Genomic DNA, 19,102 nt, shown 5'->3' with positions numbered 1-19,102 from the left:
GGGGGAAGAGCCCTGAATAACTTCCATCGCGGAATCGAACCCGGGCCACCAGGCGCTTATCGTCACCACTACGCTAACTCATCCGTGTTGATCAAAGTCGTTGCAGATTTGGATACATTATACAGTCTCACGACCTAAAATCTCGTTTCAAAATAACCAGGAGTAATCCATGCATCTGCGATGTTGGCATGTCATGTTCGTGCAGGGAATTTCAAAATAGGTTATTGCCGGGTTCTTGGAGAACTATGCTCCGCCATCTAACCGAACATTTCCATACCTTATTGGGTAAGATCAGCTGGTTACTTTCCTGACAAATTTGGTAGCACGCAGAAAAATGAAGTGACATCTATTAATCATACATATATTTAGATCGGAGTCATTACAACAACATAAATGCAGTCACAAAAATATCAACTTTGTGCATCAAGTAACTCAAAAATGGACAGTGACATACAGAGAAATACTCACATGATGAAATATTTGCTCCTCGCTACTAAGGCTATGGCTAAAAATGAATAAAGATAGAATATAATGAAATGCTACTGCGACCATTTCCCATATCCGGGTCTGATGCCGCAATAATTCACAGTCTGCAGGAGGACCTTCTGCTTCAGCTTGTTCCAATCACTCTTCATCTCTTGCGCGATGAACTTTTGTTCGATCACGTCCTGCGAAATGGAATGATGGATTAGAGCGGCTAGAGAAGTTGTTTTACTGGTGCCGTGGCACCATGGTAATGTCCATCCATAACATGATGGACAAATTAGTCATCGTTGGTACTCGAGTAGAATCGCGACCTGATTTGAGATTTCGGAAAAACGCTTTGTAAAGCATTTTGAAAGGCTGTAATTGATTTCAGTTTAAGCATGTTGCTGATGTTGTTCAAAATTAGCTATTCTCCTGTGTGCAGCATCACTATTCCTCACCAGCTGATACGGCTTCGGCGATAGTAATAGCATTCCATGGAGGTGGAATTAGCTGATATGAATGAGCATTTAGCATACTGCCTTAACGTGCAATGGTCCAGACACTGCCAAGACCGAGACACTTAGAAAACGACTTGTGGCTTCGCGAGGAAATAGTTTTCCAGCAAGTACCGTGTCTAGTAGGGATGGTGTGAACCTCTGTAAGGTTCAGGTTCGTGTGAACGCGAACCTTTTTGAAAGGTTCTGAGTGAACGCGAACGTGAACCTCGTTACGTCACATTGCCAATTCCAATCATACATTTCAGTGAAGTGATAGCCTATATTAATGTACAATTGTACACGATACCTAGCGACGACTCGGGTCACATAATGCCACAATGATGAAGTACATGTTGACGTTTTAAACGTCGCCAAATGTGTCAACTGGGGAAATCAAATGATATAATATAATAATCCCATAAAATCAATATCTTCCGTCACTCTGCCAACCATTTCGACGAGAAATTGCAAGGGAATATAAGCGTACGAGATAACGGTCCAGGCCAGACCGGGCAATGTCTTCGGCGTCTGAGTATTGCTACGTTGATATTGAGCAGAGTGTAAAACGGGTTTCCATACTTGCTACCGATATTACCCCGTTAACAAGTCATACAGCAGTTGCCAACACCCCAATCGCACGGATTAGGTTTTTATGATACAATAAACATATCAAATCAAGAATGAACCCGTATACGCCTGCTAGATGCTTTACATCAGACAACGATATCAACTTCATTGATTGGTTGAATAAGCATCATTCGTTGACTACCTACATGTAGTGTATTTCGCTCTTGATGTTGTGTGATTGCAGGTCAAGCTGACAGCTGAGAGTGACTAAATATTCGAGGAAACTTTTGTAACAAAACAAGTAGAATTTTTGAGATTTTGAGAGTGTTAATTTTTTTATGCATACAGTGGCCCGCAGTTGAAATGCAATAAATTTTAACCAAAGATGCTATAATGAAGTGAAAATTGTAATATATGAAAAAGGTTCACAGTGCAGAACCTACCAGGGTTCGTTTGTGAACGTGAACCTCTAAATTTCAGAGGTTCACACACAGAACGCAAACGTAAACCTCACGTTCACACCATCCCTTGTGTCTAGCTAGCCTCAACATCGATTCTTTCGTCACTTTTGCATCTTACCTCCGTCAAATCTGGAAACAACGGCTTGGCCGACTGTGACAACAGCGTTCTCGTAGTGTCATCAAGTTCTACAACCAGTAAGACTGGAATCAGCTATCGGTAATCTCAAAAAAACCGGGTTCAATACCTTTAAGCCTTACTTCCGTAATAACACCCATGATCAACGGCGAGCGTGTTATGACAGTGCAAGGCAGAATCTCGCCAAACAGCAAACTGGTTTCGCCGATTGAATCTCCGGACTGTAACGTGCCCATGCACACTTGTCGTTTCATTTTCACTCGATGATTGCCGAAGTTCTTTATCGCCTCGACCGATTTGTAGACTTCGCAGTGGCCGGATTTGATAAAACCGATGAAAGGACATATTTCTCCTTCGCCAAATACAACTGCGTTCCAAATGATACCATGTTAGGCTAATGAATGAAGTTCACGGCTGTAACCGGGGCTGGATAAAATGACGAGTACTCGAATTTGAATCGAGTACAAAGTACTTTTACAAACAGTGCAATTATATGCTCCTTAACAGTAAGAATTTATTTACCAACGAGAATTACAGTTTTGATACCATTTTCTGCTGTGGATGACTGTAAACCTCGATTGGTCGAATGGCAGAATACAAAACATGTAGCAGATATCTACGCACGTTAGTCGAAATGACGTATCGGCAGAGTAGCGATCAACCCCAGGGTCGTTATGACTCGACTCACGATTTCTGGTGACTCGACTGGACTCGAGTCGTTTTATTGAAATGCGTAATATGACAGCAACATAGTTACCAGTGTTAACAGGATAACTCCTCCAATCTATGCACGAGGCGAGCGCTTTTACTGACAGGTTGGGCCAGTTCTTGTAAAGCCTGCAAGCTTGTATCACGACCACCCTCTTCGAATGCTCCTTTTCCTTAATTCTCTGCGACAAGATTACATCGCGTCTTACAACCAAACACGATTTGATCTCTCAAATCACAAAGATAACAACAATCGCTGCACTTACGATTCAAATGAATCAGAATACAAGGTGTCAAGTGCAATTCACTAACCGATAAAACCCTCTCGAATTCATGAGCGGATATCTTCAAAAATTGACACGGCTCGCTCGTTATTACTGAAAATGATCTGGAAACAGAAATTTTGATGCTGTTGGAAATCATAATATTGATTGGAATAAGTAAATAGTAATTCTTCACTTTGAGTTGGTGTTTTTGTTTTCTGGTCTCTTGTAACTGCCGAAAAAATGACCAATACCGAGCTGAAATTGATGTAGAAAATGTTTAAGTCTTCTCGTAGGTACAGAACTTCAATACACCATTGAATGGTATATTCATATTGAAATGAAACCGAATATTTTCGGCTGACACTCGTCAGGGGTAACCGTCAGCAAGTAGTAGAGAATTGGAAAGAACATTGTATATCAATAATCGTATCACAAAACATGACGTCACCAGCATGGAATTTAGTAGCTTACGTCCATTTCGTCAAATGTTGAAATCCATTTTTCAAGCTCATAGAAAATCAAGTTTTTGTCCGAGTCCAAGTCGTAGTGTTGTGACTCGAGTCTGAGTCCAAGTCATCGTGTACACTGTTCGGTTTTGAGTACAATCCGGGTCAACCCACATTTTTTCAACTTTGCTCGGGTTATGTAGAATGGCTCGTATTCATAATACACTAATTTTCCTCAGTCTTAACAATTTCTGCCCCAATTTACCAATTTACTATTCGTCAAAGTTACAATGAAATGTCTGTCTTGGACGTCCCATAGTAAGTTGAGACAATACACAAATTGACTCCAGTTGAGTCAATAAAACCCTGGCTGTGCATATGCTGTTGTAAAGTTTAGATATTCTATTTGTAATTGAATAGACATTTATGGCATTTTCTTTTGAGTATCATCAATGGTTACTTTTATGTCCTCTATACTCGCCCAAATAGACTGCCATAAATTGGCATGGTTCCCAAGGCAGGATAATACCTCAATTTCCAGTTGTGAGACACTCTTGGAGGTACAGAACATCAATATACCATTGAATAATATATTCATATTGAAGAAAACCTCAATATGTCAGGAGTTTTATTGTCAACGTCTCCATTACAATCTATCATCGGATAAGAATCACCTTAGCATGTCTTTTCTTTGATATTGGAGTCATGGCTGGAGATTGAACATCGTCAACTGAAGCTGATTCTTCCGACTGGCCGGTTTCAACATTCAGGTACGGCATTGTTAGAGGTTTTACGCTTCCTCTCATGACCATAAATAATCCAGATTCTCCAAATACTGGAAAAAATAAATACAAGTGTTCCGTGTCATCAAATGGGAAGTCAGTGTGATTTTTTGAGCTCTGAATAGAACTGTAATACTCGTAAAATATTCGATCAGGGATCCCTAACCGTTTTAAAATGCGGCCCCTTTGAAAGTTAATGAAATAACCGGTATAAACAGTAACCAGTAACTAGAATGACACAATGAAATAAACACAACACACATTAAACATGTTAGTAAATTGATTAGTTATTACTAGGAGAATTTGTTTTTGACATGTCAAAAAAAGTCAAAATTAGGTCAGAATTGTAGCGTTAGGTAAAAAAATGTCATAATTGAAACAAAGTTGAAACTTTTTTGCAGTTTGCATTTCGTTTGTATCGTAGATTTTGCACTGTCGGCGAACTTATCATTTGACATTTTACAGCTTGTAGCCTACTTTATAGGCCTACCGTTGTAGACGGCCCATTGTCTGCTCATTGTGAATCATAAACATCCAAATGAAACAAATTGGTTGGCACGGTGTATATATAGTTATTTCATGTAAAAATTGATCAGTTTTTGGGGCAAAAAAGTTTTTTTTTTTCAGGACAAACTACTTCGTAAGGACAGACAGTTCTCACCAGAAATGAAGATAAGTAGTACAATTCTAACATTGTGTGGAAAAACACTTTATTTGCATATATTAGGTCAAATTTGGTCAAAATTTTGAATTTAAGGTAAAAAATGTTAAAATTTTGATTTTTTAGGTCAAAATCTTCTGTTTTTTGGGGAAAAAAAATCGCCCTAGTTTATACATATTCAGTTAATGTAATGGTTATGCTTGTTTTTGCTGTCACATATGAATTGCTGGTTTGGTGGCGGAGGGAAGAAAGTAAACTTTAGAAGTAGCTTATTTCTGTACTAGTATTTTTATTAAATTTTGTACAATTGAAGACAATAAATTTGTTCATGGTCTCCTAAAAAGGCTCATGTACCCAGGTCAGGAATCCCTGTGATAGATCGTATTCTCAGTGGCTTCAAATTCACCTATTTAGGTTAGGTTCAAAATCAACTTGAATCATGAATCCTTCAACTAAAAGAATAAATTGGGCCGAATTACAACATAATTCCAACAGTTTGTGACTTAACAAATCAAATTTGTCACAATTAGATAGTACATAAATATTGAAAAAGCCCAAATATTTTCGGCTGACACTCGTCAGGGGTAATCGTCAGCAACTAACAGAGAATTGAAAAGAACATTTTATATCAACCATCTCTACTGAATTTGTCAGGCATATTTATATACAAATTTGTTACCTTAGCGTCAATATTTTTTCAGTAGAAATAGAAAGCAAAATAATACTACAGCAAGCATTAACCTGTTATCCCTGTATCTGGATACGTGGCTAACGTTGCAGACCTCGTCGCGTGCGCCAGAACATTGTTGTTGTCGACGCTTAGAATACTCGAAATAAGTTCCGTAGGCGCCAAGTCAATGAAAATTTCGTAAACTCGCTTATGTTCCTTTTGAGATCGATCGAAAGGGCTGAGAAACGAAAAAAAGATGTAATATGCATTGCACTCTTGCTATTTAAGAAGTGAATTCAACTTACAGTATAGAGAGAATATCGTATAATTCTGCAACTAGGCTCTCTCGCCAGATTTTATCTTTGGAAATAGAATTGGCAGAGCTAATTTCGGTGTAGCTATCTTCGCTTTTCGAGAATCGGTCGGAATGGGCAGATCCTGGTGCTAGAAAGTATTCGTGAATGAAATTTGCTGGCATTGTATGACTTCAAAAATGTGTGATAGTTCTCCTATTATCTATTATCTCATTAGGAACAACTGGCACAGTCAGCTATTGGATAGCTTACCAATCTAGCATGTTAACTTAGACATCCTGATGAATGATTCTAAACAGCGTAATCTCACCTGCCTTTCGGAATCCCATTCTTGATCTCGGTTTCTGCCTGTTAATGAAGCATAAAGTGTACTGCAATTGAATTCCCCTACTATGTAACCAGACAAAAAAACCTCAGAGATCATATTGTTATGTTGATGATTTCGGGTAATATACTGGTGGCCTGTCAAACATATTATCTTGAATTTGATTTAGTTGATTCGATAAATCTATCGAGCTGTAATCTTAGATAAAGGGACAAGCCGATTGCAACGTAATCAAACTCCATCAGGAGTCATGCGATCTCGATACAGTGATCGCAGTTACAGTATACTATTGCTTAGTAATCGATCGAAGAAAATAGAAGCTATATTCTGATGCATACAATTGCAGTATATTGATTACAATCACATATTTCAATGTGAATATATGCAGGGATTGTTACAAATGCAATCATAGCAAAAACCTATTCATCACAATGTGAGAAGTAAACAGTGCATTCCAAATTTTTACCCGTAAAGAGGATGAGACAACATGTAACTTTTGGTGGGTTTCGTCGGTATCCCGGGTTTCAGGCGTTTTGAAGGTAGAAACAACGACGAATACTCATTCATAAAAAGACCATGACTGTCTTTGGATTCGACTACGTCTCGCATTAGTGTTTGAAGACGATCATGGTCGATGGTACAGTCTGAAAAGGAGGGGCAAAATTGCGAATTTGAAAACAATAGAAATGCTTAGTTCCTTGTTTTCTCACCTGAACGAGCTGTCATGTTATTTTCTATAATCAAAAATGTGTGAGGCGAATTGCCTGTTGCGCACAAAACATAATCCAATCGCTACCAAAAACTAGAACAATTCTTTGTCCATTCTGATTTTGAGTGACTTCAGATGGTTTTCGTTTACGGGAGATCCCCTCTTTAATTTCCATGGAGACAGTCAAGGCGCTTCGTGTGCAGTCAGGCAGACTATTAAAAATATTACTCATCTCACCTATCGGTAGCAGTAAGTCATAGCCTATAAGGGCCAAAGCCCCCTCGATTCGTTCCTACTGAAAAGATTTGATGTTATCATCATAGAAAATATGAGGAATCCAGAAATTGGCAAGTTTATGTATCAGTTCCATTGCGGTCACAGCAGGGATATATCTAGATATCCTTGGGTCCCAGTTCCACAAGTTTCAACTACTTCACCTCGGAATCAAAAGCGCACAACTACAAGACACGCACGTCCCTGGAGAACATCTACCAAATGATCAGCACGGAATACAAGAAAACGCATAGCTTTATCAAATATGCTGTAATGTAGCGTGAAACCATAGCCTTTATAGAGGCTATGGTGGAACAACATCTCGCCGGCTATCAGACAGTCGTCGAGCATGTCCGGTGTCCACATTCAAATCGAAATAGAAGCAATTTCTACTGAATCAATACTAGCCAAGATTACTGGACTACAATCTGACATATTGATCTCGCTTACCGACACATGCAGCATTCATGCCCAGAACAAGGCTGCTTCGCGCCTCGGATGTTTTCACGCCCCTCCCCCCAATTTGAGAGCCACTAGTGCACAACATGGTGATGAAACAGAGACGTCGTTCTATTTCACACTGGCCTCCATACGATATTTTATACGAATTACGTCCTCGGGAACGCTTCTGGCGATAAGAGATGTGCGGACGATACAGAAATGAACATTATGTGATGCTGCTTCTGCTCATTAATCATAGTTCGGAGTGGTATTAAAAAGTGTATCCTGCAGAAACTGACGTTTCAAGCAAAATGTACATCATGTACTTCCCATAACTCACAACCGCAATCCTTAAACTGTCAATCGCTAGATTCAACACAGCACACCCGACTGCTACTACTCAATGAAATAGACTGAAAGCCCCGTTTTTATCAGAAAGCATGTTGTATACACAGGAAATTTTCAGCCTAACACTGTCCACCATAATTACCTATCAAATTGACGAAATCAACAACTACTAATACCCCAACGGCAACAACTAGACAAAGACACATTCTCTAGTCGAAGCAAGATTTTATCGTTACAAAAAAATCACATCCTCCATCTATTCCAAAACGAGCATTTACCGCAACATAACGCACAGAACAAAGTCACCCGCACACAGAGCAGGTATTTCACACCGATACAGCGCAGCAGAATGTACGGAACAGTATTTTTTTACCTCTCTCACATCATAACACTACTCTCGCTTCATCACGTACCAGACGTTTCAGGTATCATTCCAAAGGAGGAAACGCACAAAATTCATGTCAAACGTCTCAAATATCACAGTTCCGTCCACGATCAAGTCCAAGTGAATGTATTTATTTTCCGCAATAACTTGCAGTAGCTTCATACGATGAATTTGACCATCCAGGCAAAGGTTTGGATGCCGCAGATGACAACTTTGGGTTGGAACACAGGTCGTAGGCCATAAACGATCGTTCGTCGTGGGTAGTCAACTATGAGGCGTTACTCTCTCCTCTGGGTCTCTGAAAGCAAGAAGTTTGGGGCGTTACGGCTGCATAGTGTATACTAGTGTTGGTAAAAAGAAAAGAAAGAAGGAATTTTTCGAGTTTCATTAGAGACTACATGAAATTGTTAGGTTGCATAAAAGACATAATCACAGTGGAATATTTTGGATTTAATAAAATAACGGGAATTTCTTTTTCAAATTTCACAGCAGACTCCATTAAATGGCAAGGTTTAAAAAAAAGAACATTGCGTATCAAATTTTGCGGTTTTTTTGGGGTCCCCTGCGGAATTTGAAAAACATGTTTTTTATTCATTCTTTCAATTAAAAATCCAGCGCCCGTGTAACATACCGTGTTCTTATTCTCAGATTCAGGTCTATGATTGTCGTACTGACGTCTAGGACCGCGCGGGCGCCAATTGCCTCGACCGTTGTCAGGTCTATCGTTCCACGCTAAAAACAAGAAATGAAGCAAGCGTTACACATGGTACTCAAGTTACCTTTGAAATGCACGACTAACTAAAACCACTCAAAAAAATAACAATAGTTATCACTTGTACGATTTTTTTTGACACGTCAAAAATTTTTCAAAATTGTAGCGTTAGGTCAAAAAAATGTTAAAATTGTTTACGAAGTTCAAATTCGTTTGCAACCTGCATTTCGTTTGCATCGTAGATTTGCACTATCGGTGAACTTATCATTTGACATTTTACAGCTTGTAGCCTACTTTATAGGCCTACCGGTGCGGTCGGCCCCCTTGTCTGCTCATTGTGAATCATAACCATGGTGTTATGCTCAACGCACCGCAATATCCTAACTGAAGCAAGACTGCGTGGGCATTGCATGGTTCTTATATCAAGAAGCGCACGATGAATAATTGTGATGTAGATAACATTGTCAGAACGAAGCAACACGGTTTGTCACCAGCAGTGTACCCGCAACTTAAGTGTTGTCAGCCAACAACTGCTGCTGTTGAACGTTCTTTCTCCAATCTTCGCCAGCTACTTAGTAAGTACAGACACTTTTTACCCGAGAATGCAGAAAAGTATCTTTTGTTGTACTACAACAGATTTTAATTATTTGTATCATAATGCGTGATGTAACTACCGAAATTCTTCATAGTGCCAGATTTCGTTAAAATGAAGTGTTTTCATGCGAAAATTTGTCAGTTTTTGAGGCTTCTTAAGGGCAGACAGTTCCAACCAGAAATGAAGATTAGTAGTACAATTCTAACATTATATGGGAAAACGAATAATTTGCATATGCTAGGTCAAAAACAAGATTTGCAAGGTAAAAAAAATGTCAAAATTTTGATTTTTTAGGTCAAATTTGTCCGTTTTTTAGGTAAAAAAAACCGCCCTCGTTATCACCGACAACCAACTAGTTCGATATGTAGTTGCAAGTCTATAAAAACGAGCTCACATCTATTGTTACTATATCCTCTATAGTTGTAATTTCCACCGTTGTAGTTCCGATTGTCGTTCCGGTAATTGTTGTACCCGCCGTAGTTGCGCGGCCCTCTGTAGTAACCGCCACGTCCTCGGTAGCCGCCGCGTCCCCTGTACCCGCGGCCTCTGCCGCCGCGCCACGCGTTCCCAAAGGTCTCGCTGTTCAGCTTGCGTTCCTCGGTCCAGGACATGCGTTCCCTGGATGCACTGCGGTTTTGTCAGAGATGACAACGAGAAGTGACCGACGGTAAGTGATTTCACAAATTTAACTACAGACGATAGGAATGAATATCCTCTACAACGAGGGCCATTACTTTTCAACTTGACAAAAAAGTCTAAATTTTTAGGTCAAGTCTTGCGAGAGTCCTGTACCAGGGCCCTGGCTATTGTACCGAGATTTCCTAAAAAAAACGCTACACACCAATTTTGGCTCAATTCCGACTGAAAAAAACGATACAGAACAAATTTGGCAAAAGCAAAGTCATTGATGTCATAAATGTAGGATTTCACATCATAGTATTTACGGTAGTTAAATCTATAATGAACAATTGAAGAATTTCCCACCGTAAATACTATTCTATTCAAATCCAAAATTATTCTACCGGTCGGAATCGAAACAAACTTCCGAAGCATCGTTTTTTCAGACAACCCAACGATTCCGTGGAATATTCGGAATTATTCGAAATTTTCACATACATTTTCATTAAATAAATCCGAATTACAATTCAAGCAAGTAGCCCTGTAAAATTTGAAAAAAAAAAGTTATTTCTGAAGAATCCTACCAACCATATCCGACAAATACGGCTTGGCTAAAATCGAGTAACTGAGTGATTCGAATATCACTCGTTATGACGTCACAAAATATGATATAACAAAGTTCAAATATGTGCCTTTCGTGCCGTCGCAAAGAATATAATGCACGTTATCCATCACATTGAAGATACTTTTGGTATTTTTAGCTCGAAAAAATTGTCTTTTGCGACTCGACCCAAATCATTGTGCCCAGCCCTACCGACAACCGAGATGCGCGTGACAAGGAAAAAAGTACACCAACCCTCTCGGATTATTCGTCTCGCAAGTGATGTTATCGAAAAAGCTTTTGCTCTTGTCGTAGTAAGTGGGCTGTTGCTCTTCGCTGTCGTCAGAGTCTTCCGCGGTCTCGTTGGTGTGCGCCGAGTCGATCCCGCTGTCCTTGCCTTCCGCGCCCTCCTCCACTTTTGACTTTTCAGAGCCGGCTTCTTTTTTGCCTGGGCGCGTCACGAGTACATGAATAACACTCCGAACAAATGTGCGTCTTAGCAGCATAATTTGTTGAATTATAGCGAAACGTCTGTAGTTTAGTTGAAATCTAATTTGTGAAAGGTTTCTATGCTCTAATTTCAATTCTTATCAAGTGTCTGGTTTTCCTGAAGATGCAACGGATCTGTGTCGTGCGAAACGACCTAGGCTTGGTGTACGGACATTCTCCATTTTTGTGCTTCTGGGAGTGAACTCTCGATTTATAACAGCGTTTCTTTGAAAACCGGAATTTAAAGGGGCAGTGCACCCTAAAAATGATGTGGTCTCAAATTGAAGGGCTAAACGAAAAAAAAAATTGGCCGCAGCCGTTTTCTACACAACGCCACCGTAATGGAGCTGCATTTCATTGAAATTTCCACAAGGGTTTCACGCTCGAGCAGTCACGCGGAGATCGAACTTTATATAGTTGTCAGCCGATGTTACGAAGGAAATATGTCGCACACGCCAAGGCGGTTTAGATGCCGCGTTCAACGGAAGATGTTCAGTCAGGAGATTCATGTCAAAATCGGGCCCAGCGTATTCTATTTCTTCAGGACAGAAATGGATCATGTCCCATTCTTATGTTTAAAGCATTGTTAGACATGATCGATTTCTGTCCTAAAGAAATTGAATACACTAGGCCCGATTTTGGCGTTCTGATAAAAACGGATGCGGACAATTTTTTTTTCCCGTTTCGCCCTTCAATTCGAGACCACATCATTTTTAGAGTGCAGTGCGCCCCTTTAATTCAATTTCCAAGCTTTTCCGAATTCGGTAATTCCGATTCTAATATAATTTGATAAAATACTGTAGCTATAATTCTGATTTAATTTGTAAAATCTGAAAATCTTCTAGTTGTCCAACTATGACCCGGGGTAATGATAAGCACAGCTTATAAAGAGCCAATAAGACAGTACAGACAAAAATGAACCTGTTATTTTCAGTTTCTCCATCAATTCCTTCGCGATATCCTCCTTGTTGAACTGCGCGTTGGAGGACTCGAAATCAAAATCTCCTTCGAAATTCATCACGTCGTCTTTCCTGTTCCCGCCAAAACGTCCCCTGCTAGATCTCCCACGAGAACCCCGTCGATTGCCTGAGATATACAAAAAACGCTAGAACCACGCCACAATTGTAAACTATTGATATCTTGTCAACATAGTCATGCCTGGTATCGCGGGCAGATTTTCAAAAATTGAAACAGGAATAAAGTTCCATGACAACAATCAGTCGCCAGCAGAGAAAACTCTTTCATGCACACAGCATGGAGTTACATTAACAGATAATAACTAGCGTTACGCCACACAGCAATATATTATATTACTGATCAAAGAACAGTGAGAGACAACATTTTCAAGCACTGAAATTCCACTAATAGTTATATTATTAACAATAGTTTTGATACTTTTCCACTCTGTGGAAGCTTTTAAGCCTCAATTGCTCCTATCACACTATCACAGTATCCAAATTGGTGAACATGACATTTTTATCAAGTTCTCAACAACCCGCAACATTGCCGCAAAGTGCAATGAAATAAGTACCAGGGTCAAAAACAGATTATCTTGATGAGATTTCCAATTATAGATCTGCCATAATTCTTTGTGTTCGCATGAAAGGTATTAATTAAACTTTCCACATCATCCATACTCTTATAACACAATTGAATGATTCAGGTCGTCCATATTATATATTATAATCAGGCTTGTAAAAGATAGAAGCTTGACCTAATCAAAAGTCAACATGCAACCAGTACCTCTTTGAAAGTCCCCTCTGCCGTCGTTACGTCCGCGCCAGTTGTTGGGTCTTTGCTGCTGGCGGGGCCTGTATTCGTTGTGCTGGGGCCTGTGCGCCTCACCCTGCTCCCTGTCTTTGGACGCGGCCCGCTGTTCACTTTGATGGCTGCAACATATTCTCAAGTTGATTGGAGCACATCTATAATCATGCACGTTGCCATATTTGAGGAGACACTTGGAAGTACAAAACTCAATATATTGATATTATGTACCCGAAGCATTCAGAGATGACACTCATCAGGGGCTACCCTCAGATATCATGTGAAAATTCCAAAACTTTGTTTCACAACAGTCAGAACAGCAAATTATGACTAGGACTGGGGGCAATGATTCATCGAGTAGAGAGAAAAATCTTATCAAGTACTGAAAATATATATAGTTGATATACCAACAACAATTATAGTTACAGCACAATTTCCCATTGTGGAAGGCTGTAAACCTAGACTGCTCGCATAGCAGCAGGGTGAAGTGAAGTTTTTGTGTTTTCAATATGGATTTGCAATTTATGTGCTTTCAACATGGAGTTCTCAGTCATAATATCAGTCCGATGATCACTACACGCTTCTTGTATCGTACCCACTGTTTCAGTGCCTAATTATACCTAAAAACGGTCTAAAAATCGATAATTAGCTCGCAACTTTTTTGTGTTTATTTTCAAGACTAAGTTCTATGGAAGTAAGATAGAAACTTGTTGCTTACGCATCTTTCAAGCCCAAAATCAGCTTTCTAGTGCAAGCGGTTATCGATATATAGCGAAATCAGCTATTTTTGGCTTGTTCGGTGAAATTGCATGACCACTAGAGGGTGCGTGATCCCAAAATTATCACAGAAATTATTTTTTTGATATTTGGCACTTACATATCGAGTGTCCGTTTTGGAATTAAAAATTTTCCATTCTTCACTCAAACCTAGCAGATGAAACAGGTAGCACCAAGTTGGTGGAAATTACATAACTGTAAATTCGAGTCCGCTCGAGTCCGCTCTACAGCGTTATCACAAAGTAAAACGAAATAAGCATACCAAATATACATCAAATCAAATATATATTACTTGCGAAATCATAATGATCGATACTCAAGTATCCAGCCCTAATGACGTGATAAAGAGTGACATACAAAATTCAAAACATGAGATAGTGCAGACACAAAGAGAACAATTAATTAGTGCAGACACAAAGAGAACAATTAATTTTGCAATTTTAAATGAAATCAAAATTCTTTCTGTTGGCGTGGATTTGCTTGACAAACGTTGAAGACTGTTGACTCGAAAACGGACAAATTATTAAAAAAAACAAGATTCACCTTTCGTTCGTCTGTACCATCGAGTTGCCAGCCTGAATACCTTGGTCTGACGTCGGCGAAGCTCTATCCAGAGACGCGGGAGATGGTGACGTTGGATTTGCTGCAAATAGCCAGGTTAGTCACATAGCCTAATTATCAATTTTTAATTAGGAAAAATTGGAAAAAAAATTTTTCGAGTTGTCTTCAATAAGAACTTACCAGATCCTTTTGAATTTTGCTGCGTGCTACCAGTCTGGGGCAATCTCGCGTTTTGCCCCACTTGCGCGGAATGATTGAGAGGCATATGAGGCTGTGCGGGCGGCATCATATTATACGGGGGCATGCCGTAGTACGCGGACATGTACGCGGGTGGCAAATGGGGATGTGGCGGCAGGCCGGAGTGTTGCGACGTAGCAGACTGAAACGTAGAAAAAAATCTTCGATTTTCACACTCAAGCACATAGGGGTCAGTAACAAAATAGCGTCAGCTTTTTTGGGTACTGCAGAGTAGTTTCTAAGTACCTTTCGCCTGTTTGCGTTACTTACTGAAGTGGTTATAATTTCAGAGCAGTTCTACTGACTATATTTCGGTTTTTAAGGGAAAACTGGGCTAGAAGACTTTTTACTTTTCATGAAGTCAGTAATTCTAATTTCAAATTAATTTGGAAAAAACTAACTGCAGTTGTAATTTGAAAATTTCTATTTATGCACCAAGGATAATTACTTTCATGAACTCTTGCGCTTTAGTCCTTAATGAAATGATCATTGGGTCTATCTCGTATAGTTATCACCTATAATCTTATTAAAGGGGCACTGCACTCTAAAAATGATGTGGTCTCAAATTGAAGGGCAAAACGAAAAAAACTTTTTTGCCGCAGCCATTAAATTTCAAACCAAATTATTTCAAGATTCCAGTGCCCCTTTAATAACGATCTATCTACCTTAACCATCACTATAAGCACACTATCATAAAGCAACGAACCTGCACTATGGCTGGATCAGCCGGTAACATCGGCGCCGGCGGTTGCTGCGGCTTCGGCGGTTCGCATACCGTCAAGTCTTCGATATCACTCCCACGAAAAATGATATATTCGTATAAATCATCTCTGGGCGGCACAACACAGTCTGCTTTACGGTCTTCAGTACCAAACGATCTCACTATGAGGACATAAATACATGAAAGTCCATATCACTAACGATACAAAGTAAAATGAGATGCATACCTTTCGCCAAAGCTACAGTTGCATTCTCCGGATCGATAGAAAACAAAGTCCCTTCATATCGTATCTTGGCTTTCGACACCAAGCTAATCCTACTACCAATGTATGGTGTACCTGTACTCATTTTGTCATGAGATAGGCTACAGCATAAAATCTGTATGAATGGTCAAAGAGATTCTTAGCGTACTTTTAATACGGAGAGAAATTATATTCAACTCAAAGCTCCAAACTACAGCACCAAATCTACATAAATGGGTAAATACATGGTCGAAATGACTCAAATTCAACAGGTTAACTAGGGCTCCAAATGTCTCAAGCCATATCGACTGCACTTGGTCATAGAAGCAAGATAAAATCACACACATTCATATCATATGGTATTCAGCTCAACCATATTCTTCCTGTCAGAGTATAGAGTTTTGCTTGAACAAAATGATCGTGGCATTATTTTTACCTATAAAGGATACAGACAGGCACCGATTCTGCTTGTTAGCAACTCAGTCATTGGGAGGCAAGGCAGTCAGCAGGAATTAAATCCAATCACATAACATGTCTAACGGTATGAATATGCACAGATCGCGTGTATATCACTAGTTATAATGTATCATATTATATCCCTATGCTTGGGACATTTGGGCTCATATTGGCTTTAGTGTTCAAATCAAAGACTTTTACAGTGATAAAAGAATTTGCTGTGACATTACATCATGTTGAATATAACATATTGCTGTCACAAATGCCTTGCATGTTCAAATATTTATTTACACAATAATTCCAGTGTTTGGGATAAAATGTTCCTATACTGACAGGCCTAACATGAACTTCATAGAGATTATCATAATCAAGACATTGTAGGTTTATTTTTATTTTTTTCATGGTGAAAAGATTTTGAAAAGAATGAACTTAATGTACCGCGTCATACAAGGTTGTATAAAGTAAAGTAACTATGAATTCCATCCCAATCTTCGAATAGTTTTTGATTGTGTCTTACTATTCATGCGAATTGTGTATCTTGAATTTATAGAATATAGACAGTCTGGAACACCCAAGGCTTTTTACGGCGATTTTGAACAATTTGAAAAGCTACAATAACAGTGAACCAGTTTTTACCGGGGCCCGAACATTTGCATAGCAAACTTGAGGCCTCTAAGCTCAATAAATAAGGCAACCTCGCGCATTGGATCTCAATGACCGAGGAGATGCAATTTCACAGCTGCGGCGTACGAGAAAGAAAACGAATTCCACAGTTTTGGACACATCAAGTCAAAAAAAGTCGCTCAAAACTCGAGCAATTGTGGATTACACACCCCCGTACATTTCTCTATACAGCAATCGCTCAGTTTTTCAGTTTGATTGGTGAATGACTGGCCATCCATTCTCAGCTCAAAGGACTCTCCTCCCTTGTTAGTGGAGCAGGGGCGATTGCAAGTTTCTGGGTCGTACAGGAGGCCTTGTGATGAAGAGTCGAGAGTTTGGTAACATACACACATCTCTTCGTCACCGTTTCTTCCTGGCAATTTTCTTCTAGCGGATTTGCCTTTCTTTTTTCGCCATCGCCAAAACACTACACCGGCTATCGTGAGCATAACCCCAACGAGAAACATGGAGACCGGCACGACCTTTTCAATCCAGTGCTCAAACATAACTTGGGAATTAAGTTCCACTTGTGACGTCCCAGATACAGGACCTGAGTATGTGGAAGGGAGTGTGGAGCTTCGTAAGAAATTCTTCAAAGAGGTCACAATTCTGGCATCTTCGCGAGTCACCACAGTTGTCTCTAAGCTTTGAAATCCGTGATCATTCAGAGGACTGGATGTCATTCCAGATGCATTTGTTGCAGTGTCACTAAAGTCCGTTGATGGCGCTGACGAGCCTCTAATATCGATATTCGGTAACGTGGCAGGCGCGTCCTTTTTAAGAGACGTTGAAGTCGTCTCCACTTTCATTTGAACGTTTCCTAGTTGACCGGGAGTGCTTGCAGACAAATTAGTTTGTGGCACGGAAAGAACAGAAAATCCGTAGAATGCGCTGCTAGGGTTAGGTTTTGAGCGGATGCCATTTTGATAAGAAGCGCCCCGAAATGTACCTTTAGAGCCAACCACAGCCCTGATTGTGAATACACCATCGCCAAAATTCCCACTATGCACAGCGGCGAGACACAGGCTGGAAGCAGCTTGGTAAGGCCCTGATCCATATACTCGATAAGACGTTACTCTTTCACATTTGGGATCGCATTTGATTTCAAAGAGTTTGCCTTCTGGAGCATTCAAGCGAAGTGAAGAGTATTTTGTACCGCAAGTGACTTCAACAAGTTCCCCAATTATCAAGTTACAAGCGGCCGCAAACACGAAAAAACTCAGGCATACGTCCTTCATTCTATTTTGAGATGACCGAACATCAACAAATGGCTCAATCTTTCAATATTCGAGTAATGATGTTCTGTTCAGTGTTCTCCCTCCACAACCACAGCCCATACCATCTTCATCGAAGCCTTATGGTATTCACATTCAGTTTATATTAGCAACTAAAAGAACAGGAGACTCCTTCATGTATATTATTGAAACACATTTTAAAATCGAAATTAAAATTAGCCCTAGGCTCACTCGGATTAGTTCAAGCATCAAATAAAGACTGCATGTAAGTTTAGATTGCCATTCCGTTTTCATTATAGTTGCAGTTCTTAACATAGGATAGCATACACACGCTCACTGTGACTCGCAAGCGACAAGCGCGTTCTATGGAGGGATACTTCGTAATAATAAGTCACAAAACCTGGCCTCTACGGCTTTACCTAGCATCATTTTCAATTCAAAATATCATTGACCTTCAGAGGATCAGTATCGTTTTGTATAGTTACCATTGACCCTACGAACGAACCCGAAAACATGATCATCAGTCAAGCTTCGACTTACCAACGCACTTAGTAGCCATGCACAGATAAAGCGATGGGTCCACGATGACGACACCGCCAATGTCCGATTAATCTGCTACGAATTGAATTTTACACGGCATAGGCGCAATGCATTCGTGCAGAGGCTCTTTGTCGCTCGCTGCGGCGATTCCTTGACACCTTTTTTCTCATCTCTCTCATTATAATAAACAATTCAAGAATTCGGAGAAAAGAAAAAGGTACGTGTCGCGGCTAAGGCGGCGTTCATCAGAAAATGCGTGAGGGCAATAGATTATGGTGCAAACACGCACTTTTTCACATCGAATATATGACGGATTATAAATTATAAGAATTGTATTGCATCCTGAATGAACTACTTGTGTATTATCGATCATTTCTTCCAATATTATACGTCATTAGTGAAACATTATTCCGTCACATACGCATTTTTCTGGTT

General features: G+C 39.8%; 3 protein-coding genes across 4 annotated transcripts; all 3 read right to left on the bottom strand.

Annotated features, from left to right (window-relative positions):
- Positions 1-345: 345 nt before the first annotated feature.
- On the bottom strand, positions 346-7,184 carry LOC145457199 (cyclic nucleotide-binding domain-containing protein 1-like). Its single transcript, XM_080335381.1, has 12 exons — positions 7,012-7,184; positions 6,768-6,945; positions 6,287-6,324; positions 5,968-6,106; positions 5,734-5,900; positions 4,224-4,384; positions 3,297-3,358; positions 3,150-3,225; positions 2,887-3,019; positions 2,239-2,496; positions 2,112-2,179; positions 346-668 (listed from the first exon to the last, which is right to left on the bottom strand). The coding sequence occupies exons 1-12, from the start codon at positions 7,025-7,027 to the stop codon at positions 540-542; spliced, it is 1,425 nt and encodes a 474-aa protein (XP_080191507.1). The 5' UTR covers positions 7,028-7,184; the 3' UTR covers positions 346-539.
- Positions 7,185-8,277: 1,093 nt separating this feature from the next.
- Positions 8,278-15,911, bottom strand: LOC145457198 (protein LSM14 homolog B-like). Of its 2 annotated transcripts, none has more exons than XM_080335378.1 (10): positions 15,759-15,911; positions 15,518-15,693; positions 14,755-14,953; positions 14,557-14,656; positions 13,216-13,361; positions 12,394-12,558; positions 11,239-11,431; positions 10,159-10,391; positions 9,089-9,189; positions 8,278-8,755 (listed from the first exon to the last, which is right to left on the bottom strand). In XM_080335378.1, exons 1-10 carry the CDS (start codon positions 15,877-15,879, stop codon positions 8,726-8,728), a joined length of 1,464 nt encoding a protein of 487 aa, XP_080191504.1. In that variant the 5' UTR covers positions 15,880-15,911; the 3' UTR covers positions 8,278-8,725. The 2 variants fall into 2 exon arrangements, with proteins under 2 accessions (XP_080191504.1, XP_080191505.1); XM_080335379.1 differs by having other exon boundaries at positions 10,159-10,382.
- A 511-nt stretch (positions 15,912-16,422) lies between these two features.
- LOC145457202 (uncharacterized) lies at positions 16,423-18,691 on the bottom strand. The gene is made up of 2 exons (XM_080335384.1): positions 18,668-18,691; positions 16,423-18,279 (listed from the first exon to the last, which is right to left on the bottom strand). Exon 2 carries the CDS (start codon positions 18,128-18,130, stop codon positions 17,033-17,035), a length of 1,098 nt encoding a protein of 365 aa, XP_080191510.1. The 5' UTR covers positions 18,131-18,279; positions 18,668-18,691; the 3' UTR covers positions 16,423-17,032.
- Between the last annotated feature and the right edge of the window lie 411 nt (positions 18,692-19,102).

The sequence above is a fragment of the Botryllus schlosseri genome, chromosome 15 (genome assembly GCF_051294905.1).
Source record: "Botryllus schlosseri isolate E-star chromosome 15, Bs_hap1, whole genome shotgun sequence".
NCBI lineage: Eukaryota > Metazoa > Chordata > Ascidiacea > Stolidobranchia > Styelidae > Botryllus > Botryllus schlosseri.
The sequence above is the reverse complement of the archived record's forward strand: the minus strand, read 5'-3'. Positions and strand labels throughout refer to the sequence as shown.